Source organism: Cibotium barometz, chromosome 50 (genome assembly GCF_041138505.1).
Source record: "Cibotium barometz isolate CiBa-2024 chromosome 50, ASM4113850v1, whole genome shotgun sequence".
Taxonomy (NCBI): Eukaryota; Viridiplantae; Streptophyta; class Polypodiopsida; order Cyatheales; family Cibotiaceae; genus Cibotium; species Cibotium barometz.
In genome coordinates, this window is record NC_141095.1 from 18,437,944 (window position 1) to 18,456,406 (window position 18,463).

Consider the following 18,463-nt stretch of genomic DNA (forward strand, 5'->3'; position numbering starts at 1 on the left):
TTTATTATGAAAGTGTTACTTTCATCAAAATAGATTTTTATGCATAAAGGAATAATGTTCTTTTATTATGGGAGTGTTACCTTCATCAAAATAGATTTTTATGCACAAAGGAATAATTTTCTTTTATTATGAAAGTGTTACTTTCATCAAAATAGATTTTTATGCACAAAGGAATAATTCTCTTTTATTATGAAAGTGTTACTTTCATCAAAATGGATTTGTATGCATAAAAGATTTTTTTTTTATTATAAAAGTGTTACTTTTGTTATATTTGATTTTTATGCATAAGAGGATGCATAAAAGAAATTTATAAAAGTGCTACTTTTAACATATTTGATTTTTATGCATAAAAGATTATTATTTTTATTATAAAAGTGTTACTTTTATCTTTCGTGCAAAATTCTCATTGTAAGTATAAGGACGTTGCTTGGAAGGCTTTGCATCCTCTCGCAATGGAATTGTATGCTGACATATGCTTGGATCAACTCCTTTGAGGTCTTTATAACTCCAAGCAAAAACATCGCGATACTCCTTTATTGTTTGAATTAATAACTGCTTGGCTTTTGTCGCATGGGCTGTTGAAGAACAATCTTCCGCTCTTGAAGAGTGTACTATTGTGTGAAGTGTTGTGTGAAGTTGGGGGGAACATTGAGACCTTGTTCTTGTCCACTTGAGTCATCACATTTTCATGCATAAAAGTATGCATAAAAGATTATTTTTTTAATTATAAAAGTGTTACTTTTATCATATTTGATTTTCATGCATAAAAGATTATTTTTTTAATTATAAAAGTGTTACTTTTATCGTATTTGATTTTCATGCATAGAAGTATGCATAAAAGATTATTATTTTTAGTATAAAAGTGTTACTTTTATCATAATTGATTTTTATGCATAAATGGGTGCATAAAAGATAAATTTTTTATACTAAAGTGTGATTTTCATCATAAATGATTTTATGCATAAATTAGATGCATAAAAGAAATTATTTTATATTAAAAGTGTGATTTTCATCATAAATGATTTTATGCATAAATTAGATGCATAAAAGAAATTCTTTTTATATTAAAAAGAGTGATTTTCATCATAAATGATTTGTATGCATAAATATATGCATAAAAGATATATTTTTTTATATTAAAAGTATGATTTTAGTATGATTTTCATCATAAATGATTTTATGCATAAATAAGATGCATAAGAGAAATTCTTTTATTCTAAAAGTGTAATTCCTACTAAATTGGATTTATGCATGGAAAGATGCATAAAGAATTTATTTTTAATCCAAAAGTGTTATTCTCATCAATTTTGATTTTATGCATAGAAAGATGCATAAAGAAATCTATTTTTAGTTCAAAAGAGTTATTTTCATCAATTTTGATTTTAGGCATAAGAAGAAGCATAAAAGATTGAATTTGAATTCAAAAGTGTCATTCTCATTTAAAATGAATTTATGCATAGGAAGATGCATAAAAGATTGATTTTTATTTTGAAAGTATTATTCTCCTTAAAATGGAATTTATGCATAAACAGATGCGTAAAGAAATCTTATATCAAAAATAAGAATTCTCTTGTATTCTATAAATAGATATGAGGATGTGAAATAAATCAGATAGATGAAAATGATCGAAGAATGAATGTAGATATGGATGTGAATGTATGGATGTAGATGTATGGATGTGGATGTGGATGTATGTATGTGGATGAGAAAATGGATGTATGGATGTAGATATGAATGTGAATGTATGGATGTAGATGTGAATGTGGATGTATGGATGTAGATGTGAATGTGGATGTATGAATGTGAATGTGGATGTGTGGATGTGGAAATGGAAGTGTGGATGGATGTGGATGTATGAATGTGGATGTATGAATGTGGATGTGGATGTAGATGTGGATGTGGATGTATGAATGTGGATGTGGAAATGGATGTATGGATGTGGATGTGAATGTGGATGTGGATGTGGATGTGTATGTATGAATGCGGATGTGGATGTGGATGTATGGATGTGGAAGTACGAATGTGGATGTGTATGTGGAATAATGAATGCAAATGTGTATGTGAAATGATGTGACGTCGATATGAGTGAATAGATGAGAAGTGATGGCATGTGAATAAATGATATGTGATGTGAATGAATCTGAGGTGATGAGATGGAAAATGATGTGATTGGATAAGAATGAGTACACATATGAATGGAATGTTGAATAAGTAATGTGGATTGATGAAGGATAGAGAGGGAGAGATAAGGTGACACTCCTTCCTTGCTTCTGTTGGTGCGCTTTGCTCTGTTGGGCTCTTGTTGCTTGAACCTTCTCTCAAGCACTCGATCTTGCGTGGGCAGGCTGCCAGTCGTTGGTTGTGTTGCGGAGTTGCACTGTTGGTGCACCGTGAGCCATTGTTGGGTGGTGCTCACTTGACTAAAGGCAATATGGCATGCTGTTGTGCCCACTGCTTACAGTCGACGAGCAGCATGCCAATATGGCATGCTGCTGTGCCCACTGCTGATAGTCGACGAGCAATCGCCCCCACTTATCGGTTGCTTCTGACAAGGCGAGAGAGCACATGGCTACTCTCTCTCTTTCTTGCTCTCGTGACCACGTTGGAGAGAGATTCCCCAGCTACCGTCACACTGGCTTGCGCTTCCTCCTTCCCACCACCGGCTTCCTCCACAAAGTCGGGCCAGAAAGAAATAGATAAGGTGATTTTTCTCTTTCCACCTTGGGGGCTACTGCACATGTTGTACCACCATAAACGTAGAGACGTGATATAGGGAAACTAGCATGTTTTTTATTATTGTATGAGGCCGAGTTACATATATAGATCTTGCATGATGTTGCATGAGACGTTTGAGATCTACCGGCTGATTTTTAGAGCTTTTCAAAGATGAGAGGCATTCCAAATTGCGGCTGCATGATTAAGACAGTGGTGGGGGCATGGCGGTAGTTAGGGGAGACGCGGCAACTGTAACGTTGCAAGATGGAGGAGAGCACCACTTTGGCCTCGAGCATGGCAAATGTCTGCCCTATGCAGCTGCGTGGCCCCATGGAGAATGGCATAAAAGCCCCAGCCACTGCACTTGCCTTGGCAACACCCCCTCCAAACCTCTCAGGACGAAACTCGTTAGCATCCGGACCCCAAGCAATTATTGGCACTACCAACGTCGTCCCTGCTGGGACTTCGATCTTCCCCAGCTTCATATCAGTGCCTGCTTTCCTAAGCATGGCCACTACTGGAGGGTACAATCTCAGTGCCTCATTCAGCACCATACCTGCCTGCAAGCAAAGATGCTTTGTTAGCCATTACATTCTCAGTTTTTCTTGTTTTTCAAGCCACGGTCAACTAGGCTGATCATCTGATCATCTGCCACTTACCAATTTTAGATGGTTTACCGACTCGGCTGTCGGTAGCTCTGTTGTCCCGCACACCACATGCACCTCCTCCCTAACACGCTCTTGCCATTCCGGACTGCTTGCAAGCAGTAGAAATGTCCAAGTCAGCAGCGTTGATGTCGTCTCATGCCCTGCAAAGAAGGTGGTCTTGCACTCATCAATGATTTCATCAATCCCTGGAGCTCTCCCTTGTTAGCCGCCATCATCAGGCCAAGCAAATCGTTGCCATACATGTCTCCACGACCAATATCAGAGGACTCTAGGCGCTTTTCAATGAGTTGGCCAAGGACCTTGGCAATTCTATTGCTGAGCTTCCAGCGGTACCGATTTCGCGCAGTTGGGAGAAATCTGCCTCAAAGAAAGGTCAAAAGGCATATGTTTAGAACGTTCTGGACATTGAGAACTGGAAAGCCATTAATTCTGCTCTCAGCTTCTCACCTTGATCCAGGGATATATACAGTGCGATTGACCTCGTCTAAGAGGATCTGCTGCTCATGCTGCATTCAGGGATTTTATATTCACGTGATCACAAGATTTTTTTTGTTAATAACACTTGTGAACATGTTATTAACATGTTCACATGTTTTCATGTTCTCAAAATAGCAGGTTACCAGTGACCTGGTAACCTGCCGAAGCCCGCCGGGCTTTTTGTTTTCCCGGCGGAAAAAAAAGTTAAAAAAAATGGTCAAAATATATTCATGTTCACAGTCATTGCTACCATTTTTGGGCCTTCTGAACTCATTTATGATGTCAAAAGTTCAAAATTCTTTGAACAAAAAAAGTTATCTCTAAATTTATCACCTTAAGCTCGATTACCATCAATTAGATCTTATTATACTTCCAATTGAGTCTAATTGACATCAATTAATATCCAATTGAGTCCAATTGGTATCAATTAAGTCTAATTGGGTGTCAATTGATCGATTGGGCTCAATTGACATCAATTGACACCCCATTGGACTCAATTGGGCTTAATTGAACTTAATTGGATTCAATCAATTGACACCCAATTGGACACAACTGGGCTTAATTGGACTCAATTGACATCGATTAACACCCAATTGATGTCAATTGAGCTCAATTGACATCAATCCTAGTCAATTGATATCCAATTGATGCCAATTGAGCCGAATTGACACCAATTGCACTCAATTGGTACCCAATTGATGTCAATTGAGTCCTCAATTAACATCAATTAACACCCAATTGAGTCCAATTGACATCAACTAATACCCAATTGAGTCAAATTGATATCAATTAAGTACAATTGGGTGTCAATTAATCAATTCGACTCAACTGATATCAATTGATATCCAATTGGACTCAATTGACATCAATTGGGTGCCAATTGAGTCCAAGTGACACCCAATTGATATCAATTGCATCCAATTGGATGCAATTGATATCAATTGGGTGTCAATTGAGTCCAAGTGACACCCAATTGATATCAATTGCATCCAATTGGGCTTAATTGACATCAATTTATACCTAATTGATGTCAATTGAGTCTAATCCAGTTCAATTCATACCCAATTGATGTCAATTGGGCTCAATTGACATCCAATTGATGTTAATTGGACTCAATTGACATCAATTAACACCCAATTGATGTCAATTGAGCTCAATTGACATCAATCGTAGTCAATTGACACCCAATTGATGCCAATTGAGCCGAATTGAGCTTAATTGATATGAATTACACTCAATTGGCACCCAATTGATATCAATTGAGTTCGATTAGACTCAATTAACATCAATTAACATCCAATTGAGTCAAATTGATATCAATTAATACTTAATTGAGTCAAATTGATATCAATTAAGTCTAATTGGATGTCAATTGATCAATTGGACTCAATTGGTACCAATTGACATCCAATTGGACTCAATTGACATCAATTGGGTGCCAATTGAGTCCAAGTGACACCCAATTGATATCCATTGCATCCAATTGGGCTCAATTGACATCAATTCACACCTAATTAATGTCAATTGAATCCAATCACGTTCAATTCACACCCAATTGATGTCAATTGGGCTCAATTGACACCCAATTAACTCAGCCCAATTGATATCAATTGAGTCTAATTAAAACCCAATTGAGTCTAATTACATCTAATTGGACTCAAGTGACATCAATTAACACCCAACTGATGTTAATTAAACTCAATTAACATCAATTAACACCCAATTGATATCAATTCAGCTCAATTGACATCAATCGTAGTTAATTGACACCCAATTGATGTTAATTGAGCCAAATTGGGCTTAATTCACATCAATTGCACTCAATTGGCACCCAATTGATGTCAATTGAGACTCAATTAACATCAATTAACATCCAATTGAGTTCAATTGACATCAATTAATACCCAATTGAGCCAAATTGGGCTTAATTGACATCAATTGCACTCAATTGGTACCCAATTGATGTCAATTGAGACTCAATTAACATCAATTAACATCCAATTGAGTTCAATTGACATCAATTAATACCCAATTGAGTCAAATTGATATCAATTAAGTCTAATTGGGTGTCAATTGATCAATTGGGCTCAATTGATATCAATTGACATCCAAGTGGACTCAATTGACATCAATTGGGTGCCAATTGAGTCCAATTGACACCAAATTGATATCAATTGCATCCAAGTGGGGTCAATTGACATCAATTCACACCTAATTGATGTTAATTGAGTCCAATTAGGTTCAATTTACATCCAATTGGGCTCAATTGACACCCAATTGATATCAATTTGGCTTAATTGATACCTAATTGATATTAATTGGACTCGATTGACATTAATTAACACCCAATTGATGTCAATTGAGCTCAATTGACATCAATTGTAGTCAATTGATACCCAATTAATATCAATTAAGCCAAATTGAGCTTAATGGACATCAATTATACTCAATTAGCACCTAATTGATGTCAATTGAGTCTAATTGAGCTCAATTAACATCAATTAGTATCCAATTGAGTCTAATTGATATCAATTAACACCTAATTGAGTCAAATTGATATCAATTAAGTTTAATTGGGTATCAATTGATCAATTGGGCTCAATTGATATCAATTGACATCCACTTGGACTCAATTGACATCAATTGGGTGCCAATTGAGTCTAATGACACCCAAGTGATATCAATTGCATCGAATTGGACTCAATTGACATCAATTCACACCTAATTGATATCAATTGAGCCCAATTGATATTAATTGAGTCTAATTCACACCCAATTGAGTCCAATTGCATCTAATTGGACTCGATTGACATCAATAAACACCCAATTGATGTCAATTAAACTCAATTAATATTAATAAACACCCAATTGATATCAATTGACTCCAATTGGGTTTAATTGACACCCAATTGATGTCAATTAAGTCCAAATAGATACAATTAGGCTCAATTGACACCTAACTGATGTCAATTGAGTCCAATTGGATTCAATTGAGTCTAATTTGGTTAAATTGGATGCAATTAGGCTTAATTGATGTCAAGTGAATTAAATTGGATGCAATTTGTCCAATTGATGTCAATTGAGTTCAATTGGATGCAATTAGGCTCAATTGACACCTAATTGATGTCAATTGAGTTCAATTCATACCCAATTATTGTTAATTGTGTCCAATTGAGCTCAATTAACACCCAATTGATGTCAATTGGGCTCAATTAACATCAGTTAACACCCTTTTGAGTCTAATTGATGTCAATTGAGTCTAATTAGGTGTCAATTGATATCAATTGAGTCCAATTGATCAATTAATACCTAATTAGACTTAATTGATGTCAATTGGACTCAATTCATTCAATTTAGTATCAATTATAATCAATTGACACCCAATTGATATTAATTGACATCAATTAGGTGTTAATTGATGTCAATTGAGCCCATGTGACATCAATTGTGTGTCAATTGAATCCAATTGATGTCAATTGAGCCCAATTGACATCAATTGTGTGTCAATTGATACACAATTAGCTTCAATTGGGCTCAATTGACATCAATTGACACCCAATTGATGTCAATTAGGCTCCATTGACACCCAATTAGACTCAATTTGGCTCAATTGACATCAATTGACACCCAATTAGACTCAATTTAGCTTAATTAAGTCTAATTGGACTCAATTAGACTCAATTTGGCTCAATTGATATCAATTGATACCCAATTATACTCAATTTGGCTCAATTGATATCAATTGACACCCAATTATACTCAATTTGACTCAATTGACACCCAATTAGACTCAATTTTACTCAATTGATATCAATTGACACCCAATTGATATGAACTGATGTGAATTGAGCTCAATTGCATCGAATTAGGCTCAATTGACATCGATTGATACCCAATTAATGTCAATTGAGAGCAATTGATGTGAATTGATGTCAATTGAGCTCAATTGCATGGAATTAGGTTTAACTGACACCCAATTAATATCAATTGAGTGCAATTGAGCCCAATTCAGCTCAGTTGTAATCAATTGACACCCAATTGATGTCAGTTGCATCCAATTTGGCTCAATTGAAACCTACACTACAAGAGCTTGAGGACATACCGACGCTAAAATACCGACGCAAATGTCGAACGTCGGTATGTCCGTCGTCAAGTTTGAGGAGACAAGCATGGCGGGGTTTTTTTAAATTTTCGTGTCCCGTCGCATATACCAACGCTTATACCGACGCCTATACCGACGCATATTCCGTAGAATATACCGACGTATATTCCGTAGCATATACCGGCGCTCGTAAGTTTTTCACAGCCGAGAGCCTATTTTCTGGTTTTTTCGCAGAAGAAGAAGCGCATGTGAAGCGAAGAAGGTGCTTTCTCTCCCTCTTCTCTTTCTCTCTCTCTCCTCTTTTTTCCTCTCTCCTCTTTTCTCCTTCTTTCTTCTTTTCTCCTCTTCTCCTTCTCCTGACATGTTATTGCAATTGCTTTTAGTTTTTAATTTAAGAATTAGGACGTTTAGGGTTTTATGTTTTTTTGGCTCTCTATGCATGTTGAGAGCTCTCTATGTATCCATAGATCTCCTAATGCATGCATAGAGATTTTAGGGTTTTGTATTAGTTCTTTTTCTTGTGTTTAATTTACTAATTAGTTTGTTTAATATTTTGTTTTGCAGCTCTTTCACCTCACCAATCTTTCACCAATCCTCTCCTTCAGCTTTGCAAAAAAGAGGTAGATCCTCTTTCGATTTTTCTTGTTTATGCTATTTTCTATGAATTTTTGCATCCCTGTTTTATGGTTTAGGGTTAGTTTTGGGTTCTTGTAAGCTTACACATAGGATTAATTTAATATCTATGCATAAAACCTATAATAAGCTTGCAATCTCTATTATCCATGTACGTAAAACAAGATCATGTTTATTACACCATTGGGTGATGGGATTAAGGGTTAGCATAGTGCATAAGGCATATAGCATAGAGCTTATGCATAGAGCTTATGCATAAGTCTTGCATAGAGCGTATGCAAGAGACTTATGCATAGAGCGTATGCATAAGACTTATGCATATGACTTATGCATAGAGTTTATGCATATGGCTTATGCATAGAGCGTACGCATAAGACTTATGCATATGGCTTATGCATAGAGCTTATGCATAAGGCTTATGCATAGAGCGTGTGCATAAGGCTTATGCATAGAGCGTAATTGCATAGAGCGTAATTGCATAGAGCGTGTGCATAAGGCTTATGCATAGAGCGTAATTGCATAGAGCGTAATTGCATAGAGCGTGTGCATAAGGCTTATGTGAAAGGGATTAAGGGTTAGCATAATAGTGCATAAGGCATATAGCATAGAGCTTATGCATAGAGCTTATGCATATGTCTTGCATAGAGCGTATGCATAAGACGTATGCATATGACTTATGCATATGGCTTATGCATAGAGCGTATGCAGGTAGACTTATGCATATGGCTTATGCATAGAGCTTATGCATAAGGCTTATGCATAGAGCGTGTGCATAAGGCTTATGTATAGAGCGTAATTGCATAGAGCGTAATTGCATAGAGCGTGTGCATAAGGCTTATGTGAAAGGGATTAAGGGTTAGCATAGTGCATAAGGCATATAGCATAGAGCTTATGCATAGAGCTTATGCATAAGTCTTACATAGAGGGTATGCATAAGACTTATGCACAGAGCGTATGCATAAGACTTATGCATATGACATGCATATGGCTTATGCATAGAGCGTACGCATAAGACTTATGCGTATGGCTTATGCATATGGCTTATGCATAGAGCTTATGCATAAGGCTTATGCACAGAGCGTGTGCATAAGGCTTATGCATAGAGCGTAATTGCATAGAGCGTAATTGCATAGAGCATGTGCATAAGGCTTATGTGAAAGGGATTGTTGAAATGCAATTGCAAATGCCTTGATTGTGGTTAACAAATGCTTATGCAAATGCCATGGTGAGGGCATTGTGAATTGTTGGTTTGTGTTGGAGCTTTTGGATGATGGATTGAGGCATGAGTCCATGCTAAGTTGTCTTCTACTAAATTGTAAAAGGGCATGAGTCATGCTCAATACTTGTAAGCCAACAAACTTGTTCTATCATTTGATATTATCCACATCATTTTGTACCTACACTCACCATTGCAACCACTTCAAGTTTCTATAGAATCTAGTAATGTGTGAGGGTACCTTGGCATTGGTTGGAGAGGCCAAGGGGAGAATGGCTTGAACTCTTTGTGCCGTGATTGCTTGGTAAAGCGGTACGAAGGGGGATTAGGTACACCGGTGTGAAGAAATGGCCTCAACCTTCACCTTGGAGGAAAACTCGGTGGAGGGGTGAGAAGAGCTTGGCTGGGAGATCGGCAAGCTTCAACGCGCGTCCTCAACAATCCTCACCATCGACTTTGTGGATGCATTTGGGCAATGGGGCCCCTTTTCCGTCATATTGTGTGGATATTGCAAATGCATATGATCTTTCATGACATTGTGGGATACAAAGAGTATTGCGTACAAGTTTTAAGAAGTTGTATTAGCATAGAGATTTGGTTCCAATTACAAAGGAGACTCTGGCGGAATTTACAAAACCGTAATTCAGTCCTAGGGTTTTTGAGATTAGGTCCGAGCTTATGGCTTATGCATAAGACTTGTGCATAGAGCATGTGCATATGGCTTATGCATAAGACTTATGCATAGAGCGTGTGCATAAGACTTATGCATATGGCTTATGCATAGAGCTTATGCATAAGACTTATGCATAAGGCTTATGCATAGAGCTTATGCATAAGTCTTGCAGCCTTATTATGCAAGCTTATACTTATAATATGCATTTAGATTATTGCATAAGGCCTTTATAAACAGCTATTTATGAATAGAGATAGCTTCTCTCTCCATCCTTGTTCAAATTCTATTTAATTTTGTATGGAGAGGAGATAAGCTGATTTGTGTTTAATGAGCTGCATATACATGTTATCCTGCTAGATGGAGCCTTGTGGCCTCTTCCGCCATGAATATGAGCATTTGCAAGAATGTCCCCATTGTGGCTCTAACAGATATAGAGAAGATGTTCAGGGGGAAGCTGTCCCGGTAAAGGTTCTCAGGCACTTTCCAATCATCCCAAGGATAAAAAGCATGTTCAGGTGCAAATCAATAGCAAGCTTGATGACATGGCATGCCACAACTCGATCCACAGATGAAGTGATGCGTGTGCCTGCTGACTCACCCGCATGGAGACACATTGAAGAGAAATGGCCGGCTTTTAAGGAAGAACCTAGAAACCTCCGTCTTGGCCTAGCAATGGATGGTGTAAACCCTTTTGGTTTAAGGAGCTCTTCATGGAGCACATGGCCTGTTTGCCTTGTGAATTATAATCTTCCGCCATGGTTAGCAATAAAGAAAGGTCATCTGTTGCTCTCATTAATAGTTCCAGGAAAGTACAAGGTGAAGAACATGGATGTATATTTGGCACCACTTATTGATGAGTTACGCACCTTGTGGAACGGAATTGAAGTGAAGGACATGTCAAAGCAGCAGAGTGGCCAAAGACTTACAACTATGCAAGGTATTCTCATGTGGACAATGCATGATTGGCCTGGCTATGGAGAATGCTCAGGTTTGTCTATATCGGGTTACAATGCATGTCCTGTATGTGGTCCTTGACTTGATTCAAGGTACTCAAAAGCATTACAAAAGAATGTCTACCAAGGACATGTTAGGTATCTTCCAGAAAATCATGAATTGCGGGATGGTAATCTAGGAAGACCTCCTCCAAGTGCATTGAAGGCAAGCGATTGGAAGATCAAATGGGAGGAATGTGGCAACTTCGCATGTCCTGGGATGAAGAGGCTCTCTATCTTTCACCAACTCCCCTATTGGGGTGATCTCCTTATAAACCATCTGCTTGACCCGATGCATATTTTCAAGAATGTAGCTGACATTCTGTGGAAGACCATGACAGGAAAAAAGGATACTAAAAGCCAAAGGGATGACTTGGAAGAGATTGGTTGTATGCAAGAGTTGTGGGCTCGCACTAGACCCAATGGAAAGGTGCTACTTCCAAGAGCCCCATGGGTTTTTAGCAAGATGGAGGAACAACAAGTCAAGAGGACAATTTCAGAGTTTCGGACTCCTACAAAAGGAGGAGGAGGAGCTTACAAAAGGATGCGACTGGCATGTAAGTGTTTAAGTTCTACATGTCTCTCATTTTTTTCTCTACATGTCTCTGTGTTTGATTCTCCATCAACAAACTTTTTGTGCTATTTGTAGTATCACAAATATGGGGCATTTTGGTCACATGGACGTCATTTTCGAGTAGAACGAATAGACCAAAGAAGAGCAACCTTTGATTGTGGTGTCACAGCACAGTTTGTTCAAGAAAGTCGTGCAAGTGCAAGTGATGATAACACAATTACTGGAATGCTTGATTACTTTGGAACCATTCAAGATATATTAAAGGTTGGCTTCAGAAGTTTTGAGTTGTTTATCTTTGATGTGAAGTGGTTCAAGGTAATCATGAATGGGCCACATGCAACTGTACGTAGAGACAAGAGTGGCCTCATCCAAGTGGACTCCACAAAGGTATGGACCGATCAGCAAGATACTTTTGTGCGCCCAGAGCATTGTGAGCAGGTTGTCTTTAAAGCGGATCCAAAAGATCCACGCTGGCTGTTTGTGGTTCAAGTCGCCCCCCGCAGTAAGCAATTTTTTGAAGAATTTGAGCTACAACAAGGTGATGTGGATGCACACGGTAATGGAGAGCAGCAAGAACAAGCCAATATCAACAATGAAGAGGAGCAAGCAAATGAAGAGGAGCAACTAGAGCAAGATCCAAATGAAGAGGTGCAAACCAAGGAAGCTGAAAAACAAGTTGAGGAAGAAGACATAGATGATGAAGACATCCTTCATCAAGGGACTTTTAATGATGAGGATGCTGAAATGTACATAGACATAGATCTCTTTGGGGCTACTGATCTTAATGAGGATGATAGAATAGATAATGATTTTTAAAATGATGTATCTTAATGATTATGCAAATAGTTATGACATATTTGTAATGGTTTTATGACATTGAAGGTCCATTCATTGTTTACCATTGTTAATGTTTACCATCATAATCACTACCGTAGGAGCAAGTTGATATAGTTTTACCAATGTTGTTTATCATTGTTAATGTTTATCTTATGGTTCTTTCATTCATTGTTTACCGTGTAATTTTCATTCCGTACAAGTTTGTCATATGGTTTTTTGTCCAACAGGCCATGGGTGACTCACCGCCCTACGACTACAGTCCAGATTTCTCATTTAATCCTACACCGCAGGGCATGAGTCCCCAGCAGTTATATGGTTTTCTTTCGTCCATGACTCCAGAGCAGAGAGCCATGGCTCAGCGTTATTGGGGTTCTGGAGCAGGGACATCTGCCTCACCATCTGGCTTCCCGACGCCAGTTCCCACACCCGTGGGTACGACAGCAGCTCCCACACCTCATACCACACAGCCTTCCACTCCTCTTACAGCTCGATCTACCACCTCTTCACATAGACGGCGCTCACGTAGTAGGTCTTCAGGGGGAGGTTGTTGTGGTGGTAGTGCCACAGATGCTGTGACACCACCACCACGTGAGCGTCGTCCTTCGCTCTCATCTGTTGATAGCACACCCATAGGGTCACCTTCCACTCCCTGGGGTGCACATGACCATGACAACAGCAAGATTTACACAATTAGGGATGGGGCACCAATAATGGATAGTGCAGGGAAGGCAATGAAGACACGCATCCGACAATTGTGCACTATACAGTTTCATGACTCTGTCATGACTAAATGGGATCAGCAAGACAAGGGGAAGAAAAATTATATAAACACAAAGATAAAGCAAGAGTTCCAGCCATCTGACCTTATGAATGTCGTCTCTAATGAGTGGATACAGTATACAGCTCGCATTTTGATGGGGCATCGTAGGTCAGAGGCGAGGGACGCATTCAGAGAGGGGAAGGATAAACCTGTTTGGCTAGATGACAGGGAGTGGGCAGCCATTGCTCAGGAGCTCACCGAGACACCAGACAAGTTTCAACAACAAAGAGAGGCGGCAAGGGCAAGACTCCAAACAGTAGGGGCTTCTCATCTCGGGAGTGGTGGTTACGAAACCATGCGCCATGAATTCGTAAGTATTTGTAGCAATTTTATTTATTTAAATGTATGTATGTGGGCTAAATGTTGATTTCTAAAAGTTATAATTGTTAATCGTGTGTGCAGGAGTTGGCCATGAATCGCCCACCAAGTAGGCGAGAGGAGAAGTACGCTCACAAACATGGCCTTGTGGCCTTGTTTGAGATGCTTGAAGAAGAAGGAGAGACCGTTAATTGGGAGGCATTACCATGATGTAAGATGACCTTCAAACTAATGAAATATGATCAAAACACTCTTGAGTATTAATGTTTAATTTAATTTCTTGTTTGTCGATCAGGAAAATATGCAAACGAGCACGGTTGTTTTTGTGCTCTATTGTAGACAGAATAGTGCTGTCTGTTTGGTGTTGTTGATCCTGCTCACTGCAGGCAGCTAGGCAACAGCCAGGCAGCACTATTCTGCCCAAAAAAAAATTTCTGCTACAGCGTCAGTATATGCCCCGGTAAAACAGTCGGTATATACATCGGTATAGACGCCGGTTTACGCCTCGGTACATCTTCCGGTATAGATGCCGGTTTAAGCGTCGATATTACCCCCGGTGAGCGTCGATATAGGCGCCGTTATATGCGTCGGTATTAACACCCGACACTTATACCGACGCTGCGGTTCCGGCGCTTATACCGGCGCTTATACCGATGACGAGGCTTTTTTAGACACCGTTAAATAGCGCCGGTACAAGCCCAGGTATTAGGCTAATATGTAGTAGTGCTAACTGATGTCAATTGAGTCCAATTGATGTTAATTGGCACCCAATTGATGTCAATAAGGTTCAATTGATGATGTTAATTGACCCCCAATTGATGTCATTTACGTCCAATTGAGCTCAATTGACACCCAAATTATCCAATTGAAGTCAATTAGACTTAATTGACTTCAATTGTGTTAATTGGATATTAATTGATATCCATTAACATCCAATTGCTATCAATTGAGTCTAATTCGGCTCAATTGACACTCAATTTACATCCAATTGGGCGTGAATTGAGCTCAATTGTATCATATTAGGTTCAATTGACATTAATTGACACACAATCGATCACACAATTGAGTGCAATTGAGCCCAATTGATATCAATTGTGATCAATTGACACCCGATTGATGTTAATTGCATCCTATTGGGCTCAATTGAGCACAATAGGATGCAATTAACACCCAATTGAGTGTCAATTGAGTGCAATTGAGCCCAATTGAGCTCAATTGATATCAATTGACACCCAATTGATGTCAACTGAGCTCAATTGAGCTTAATTGATATCAATTGACACCCAATTGATGTCAACTGAGCTCAATTGACACCCAATTGATGTCAACTGATTGATGTCAACTGAGCTCAATTGAGCTTAATTGACATTAATTGTAATAAATTAACACCCAATTGAAGTCAATTGGGCTTAATTAATATCAATTAACATCCAATTATTATCAATTGAGTCCAATTCGACTCAATTGATACTTAGTTTACACCCAATTTTTACAAATTTGGTGTAAATTGGGCTCAATTGCGTCGAATTAGGCACAATTGACATCAATTGACACCCAATTAATATCATTTGAGTGTAAATCAAGTGTAATTGAGTCCAATTGGGCTCAATTGAGTGCAATGATGTCATGGACAATTGAGTCAATTGATGTAAGTATAGTTAGATTTAATTGGTGTGTCAATTGAACTTAAGGCCAGCAAATTATATAAAACTTTTTTTGTGCCAATAATTTTGAACTTTTGACATCATAAATGAGTCCAGAAGGCCCAAAAATGGTAAGAATGACTGTGAACATGATTTTTTTATTTTTTTTATTTTTTTATTTTTTTATTTTTTTTGTTTTTTTATTTTTTTAATTTGCCCGCCGGGAAAATGGGTTTTCCCGGCGGGCCCTCCGGGGAATGCTCATTTTCCCGGCGGGATTACTGGCAGAGAAGGTTTTTGCAGGTCATATAAATGCCTGTGAATATACATTGTGATCACAAGAATTTTTATGTTAACAATAGGTTTTGTTAACGTGATCACGAAATTGTGAAGACGTTAATGAAATCCCTGGCTGCATTTCAAACACTTGCTTGCCTTCTGTGAAGCTGCTCCCAAATGCCGTGTGAGCAATAATATCAGCTGTCAGAGCTCTAAAGTCTGCATGAACATTAATCTCCTCTTCTTTCTCCACTCGGGCTTCCCATTTTTCCATCATTGCAACCGTACACCCGGCCATCGTAGGAGCCATGGACTAGTGTACATGATCCCAACCATGATGTTAGGCTCAATAAACCCTTGCATGAAAAGGTATTCACAATGTTGCACTCCAGTCACCCTCAAAACACAAGTGATATAAATCAGATAATTTTATTTCATATGTAATGTCACATGCTATGTGTCATCTATGTGTCATGTATAATGGCATACGTTATGTATCCCATGCTATGGAAAATGTTATGTGTCACATATCATGGCAGACGACATGAATCTTATCGCTATCACAGAACTTGCTGCATATATTAGAAGTTGAGGCTACCTTTAGCTTCTCAAGAAAGAAGGCTGGGTTCATGATGCGTCGATGTTGAGCCCACTTCTCGCTCTCCAAAGCCAGCAGCCCATTTCCCCCCAAGTCTCTAGTATATCAGGCCTTGCACGATTCTTCTGATAATGCCCAGATTTGTTGGACAATATTTCCTTGGCCTGGTCCTGTTAGGATGAGTCGAGCTTCAGAAGCAAACCAATGCACAAAGAGCTCACCTGTCATGATAGCGAACCAGCAATAATAAGAAAACTGTGTATGTGCATGTGTGTGTGTGTGTGTGTGTGTAGAGGCTAGAGCTGAGGGGTGTGTGGATTATAGGAACATTGAGTTATGGACACCAATCTATGACAGCTTGGATTTTTGTGAAATCTGGAGAAATTCCATTTTTGGATACCAGAAAGCCCAAGTATTCAACGTGATCAGCAGAGAAAGTGCATTTGCTCTTTTTGGCAAAGAGTTGATGCTTCCTTCGAATCTCAAAAACTTTTCGGACATGAGTCTCATGGTCGGCTACATTTCTTCAGTAAATCAAAATGTCATCAAAGAAAACTAGAACAAAGTAATCCAAGTATTCTCTTAGGATGTCTTGCATTAGGCGATTGAATGTAGCTGGGGCATTAGTTAATCCAAATGGCATGACAGTAAATTCATAATGTCCATAGCGAGTATTGATAGCTGTTTTTGGTATATCTGGATCCTTGATCTTGATCTGGTAATACCCGAATTCGAGATCTATTTTTGTGAAGATCTGGGCTCCATTTAGCCTGTCTAAAAGCTCATCAATCCTTAGGATAGGATACTTATTCTTAACTGTCAGCTGATTTAGACCTCTGTAGTCCACACACAGTCTAAGCGTTCCATCTTTCTTTTTCTGAAAGAGAACTGGCGCACCCCAAGGTGAAACACTGGGTCTTACAAACCCTTGTTCTAACAGCAGCCTAAGATGTTCCTTGAGTTTGATGGCTTCAGGAACTGGCATATTGTAAGAGCGTAGGGCTACTTGTTGACCTCCGGGGATCAATTCAATCACATGATCTATTTTCCGAATTGGAGGCATTTCAGTTAGCTCTGCTAGGAATAGATCATCAAATTCACTTAACCATTATGGTTCTTTAGCTTTAAGCTTTGAGTCTACTGGGTTCATTTTGACAACATAAATTTGCTGCTTCTTCCTAAGTCCTTTCAGTAACCTGGAAGCTTTTACTAACTGAAGGTCTGGGGATCCGGAAACTCCAGTTCCATGGACTTTGTTTGCGTGAAGGTCATGGAAGGAAATGGTTCCATTGTGACAGTGTATGTCAGCTTGATATTTGTGGACCCAGTCCATTCCAAGGATTCCATCAAAAACTCCTAGAGGTAAGACTTTGAACTGACAGTCGGTTACATTACCATCTAGATTGAACTAGATAAGATCTGTCTCATGGTGAGTGAAAAGAGTCTTCCCACTGGCCAATTCAACTTGCATAGGTTTCCCTAATTTCTGTTCTAAGACTAGCTTACACAAGCATCCAAGGGAAATGAATGAATGAGAACTGCCTGAATCAATCAAAAGCTTAAAAGGCTTACCCTGATACTCTGCTGGAGTATGGATGACGGAGAACTGCTGGTTAGGCCGCCCTTGATTTTCAATTACAGCATAGATTTGCCCTTTTTTCTCTTCTACTACATCTGAAATTGTGACTGCTCTCGCTGCTGCAGTCTGAGGTAGAACTCTTTCTCTTTTGTTATTCCAATTCTAGGAAGGAGTTCTGGGATTACTCTAGATAGAGGCAGATGGCTGGGCTGGAATTCTTCTGGGGTTTCCCTGGCTTGGGCGAGACGGACCCTGATTAGACTGGAATGAAGGGGTTGGTCTCTGAATTCGGGGTTCTTGACTTCCCTGTCCCCTTGACATGGCAGGAGTTAACTGGTG

At 38.8% G+C, this 18,463-nt stretch overlaps 1 protein-coding gene across 1 annotated transcript; it reads right to left on the minus strand.

Annotated features, from left to right (window-relative positions):
- Positions 1-2,870: 2,870 nt before the first annotated feature.
- On the minus strand, positions 2,871-16,245 carry LOC147609889 (cytochrome P450 734A1-like). The gene is made up of 5 exons (XM_086787221.1): positions 16,096-16,245; positions 3,831-3,889; positions 3,590-3,740; positions 3,375-3,539; positions 2,871-3,275 (listed from the first exon to the last, which is right to left on the minus strand). The coding sequence occupies exons 1-5, from the start codon at positions 16,243-16,245 to the stop codon at positions 2,871-2,873; spliced, it is 930 nt and encodes a 309-aa protein (XP_086643347.1).
- Positions 16,246-18,463: the final 2,218 nt, after the last annotated feature.

Coding starts and splice junctions, on each gene's coding strand:
- LOC147609889 (XM_086787221.1), bottom strand. CDS start 16,245: ATGGCCGGGTGTACGGTTGCAATGATGGAAAAATGGGAAGCCCGAGTG. Junction 3,890..16,095: donor GCTTCACAGAAGGCAAGCAA/GTGTTTGAAATG, acceptor CCCTGAATGCAG/CATGAGCAGCAGATCCTCTT. Junction 3,540..3,589: donor TGCTTGGCCTGATGATGGCG/GCTAACAAGGGA, acceptor GATGAGTGCAAG/ACCACCTTCTTTGCAGGGCA.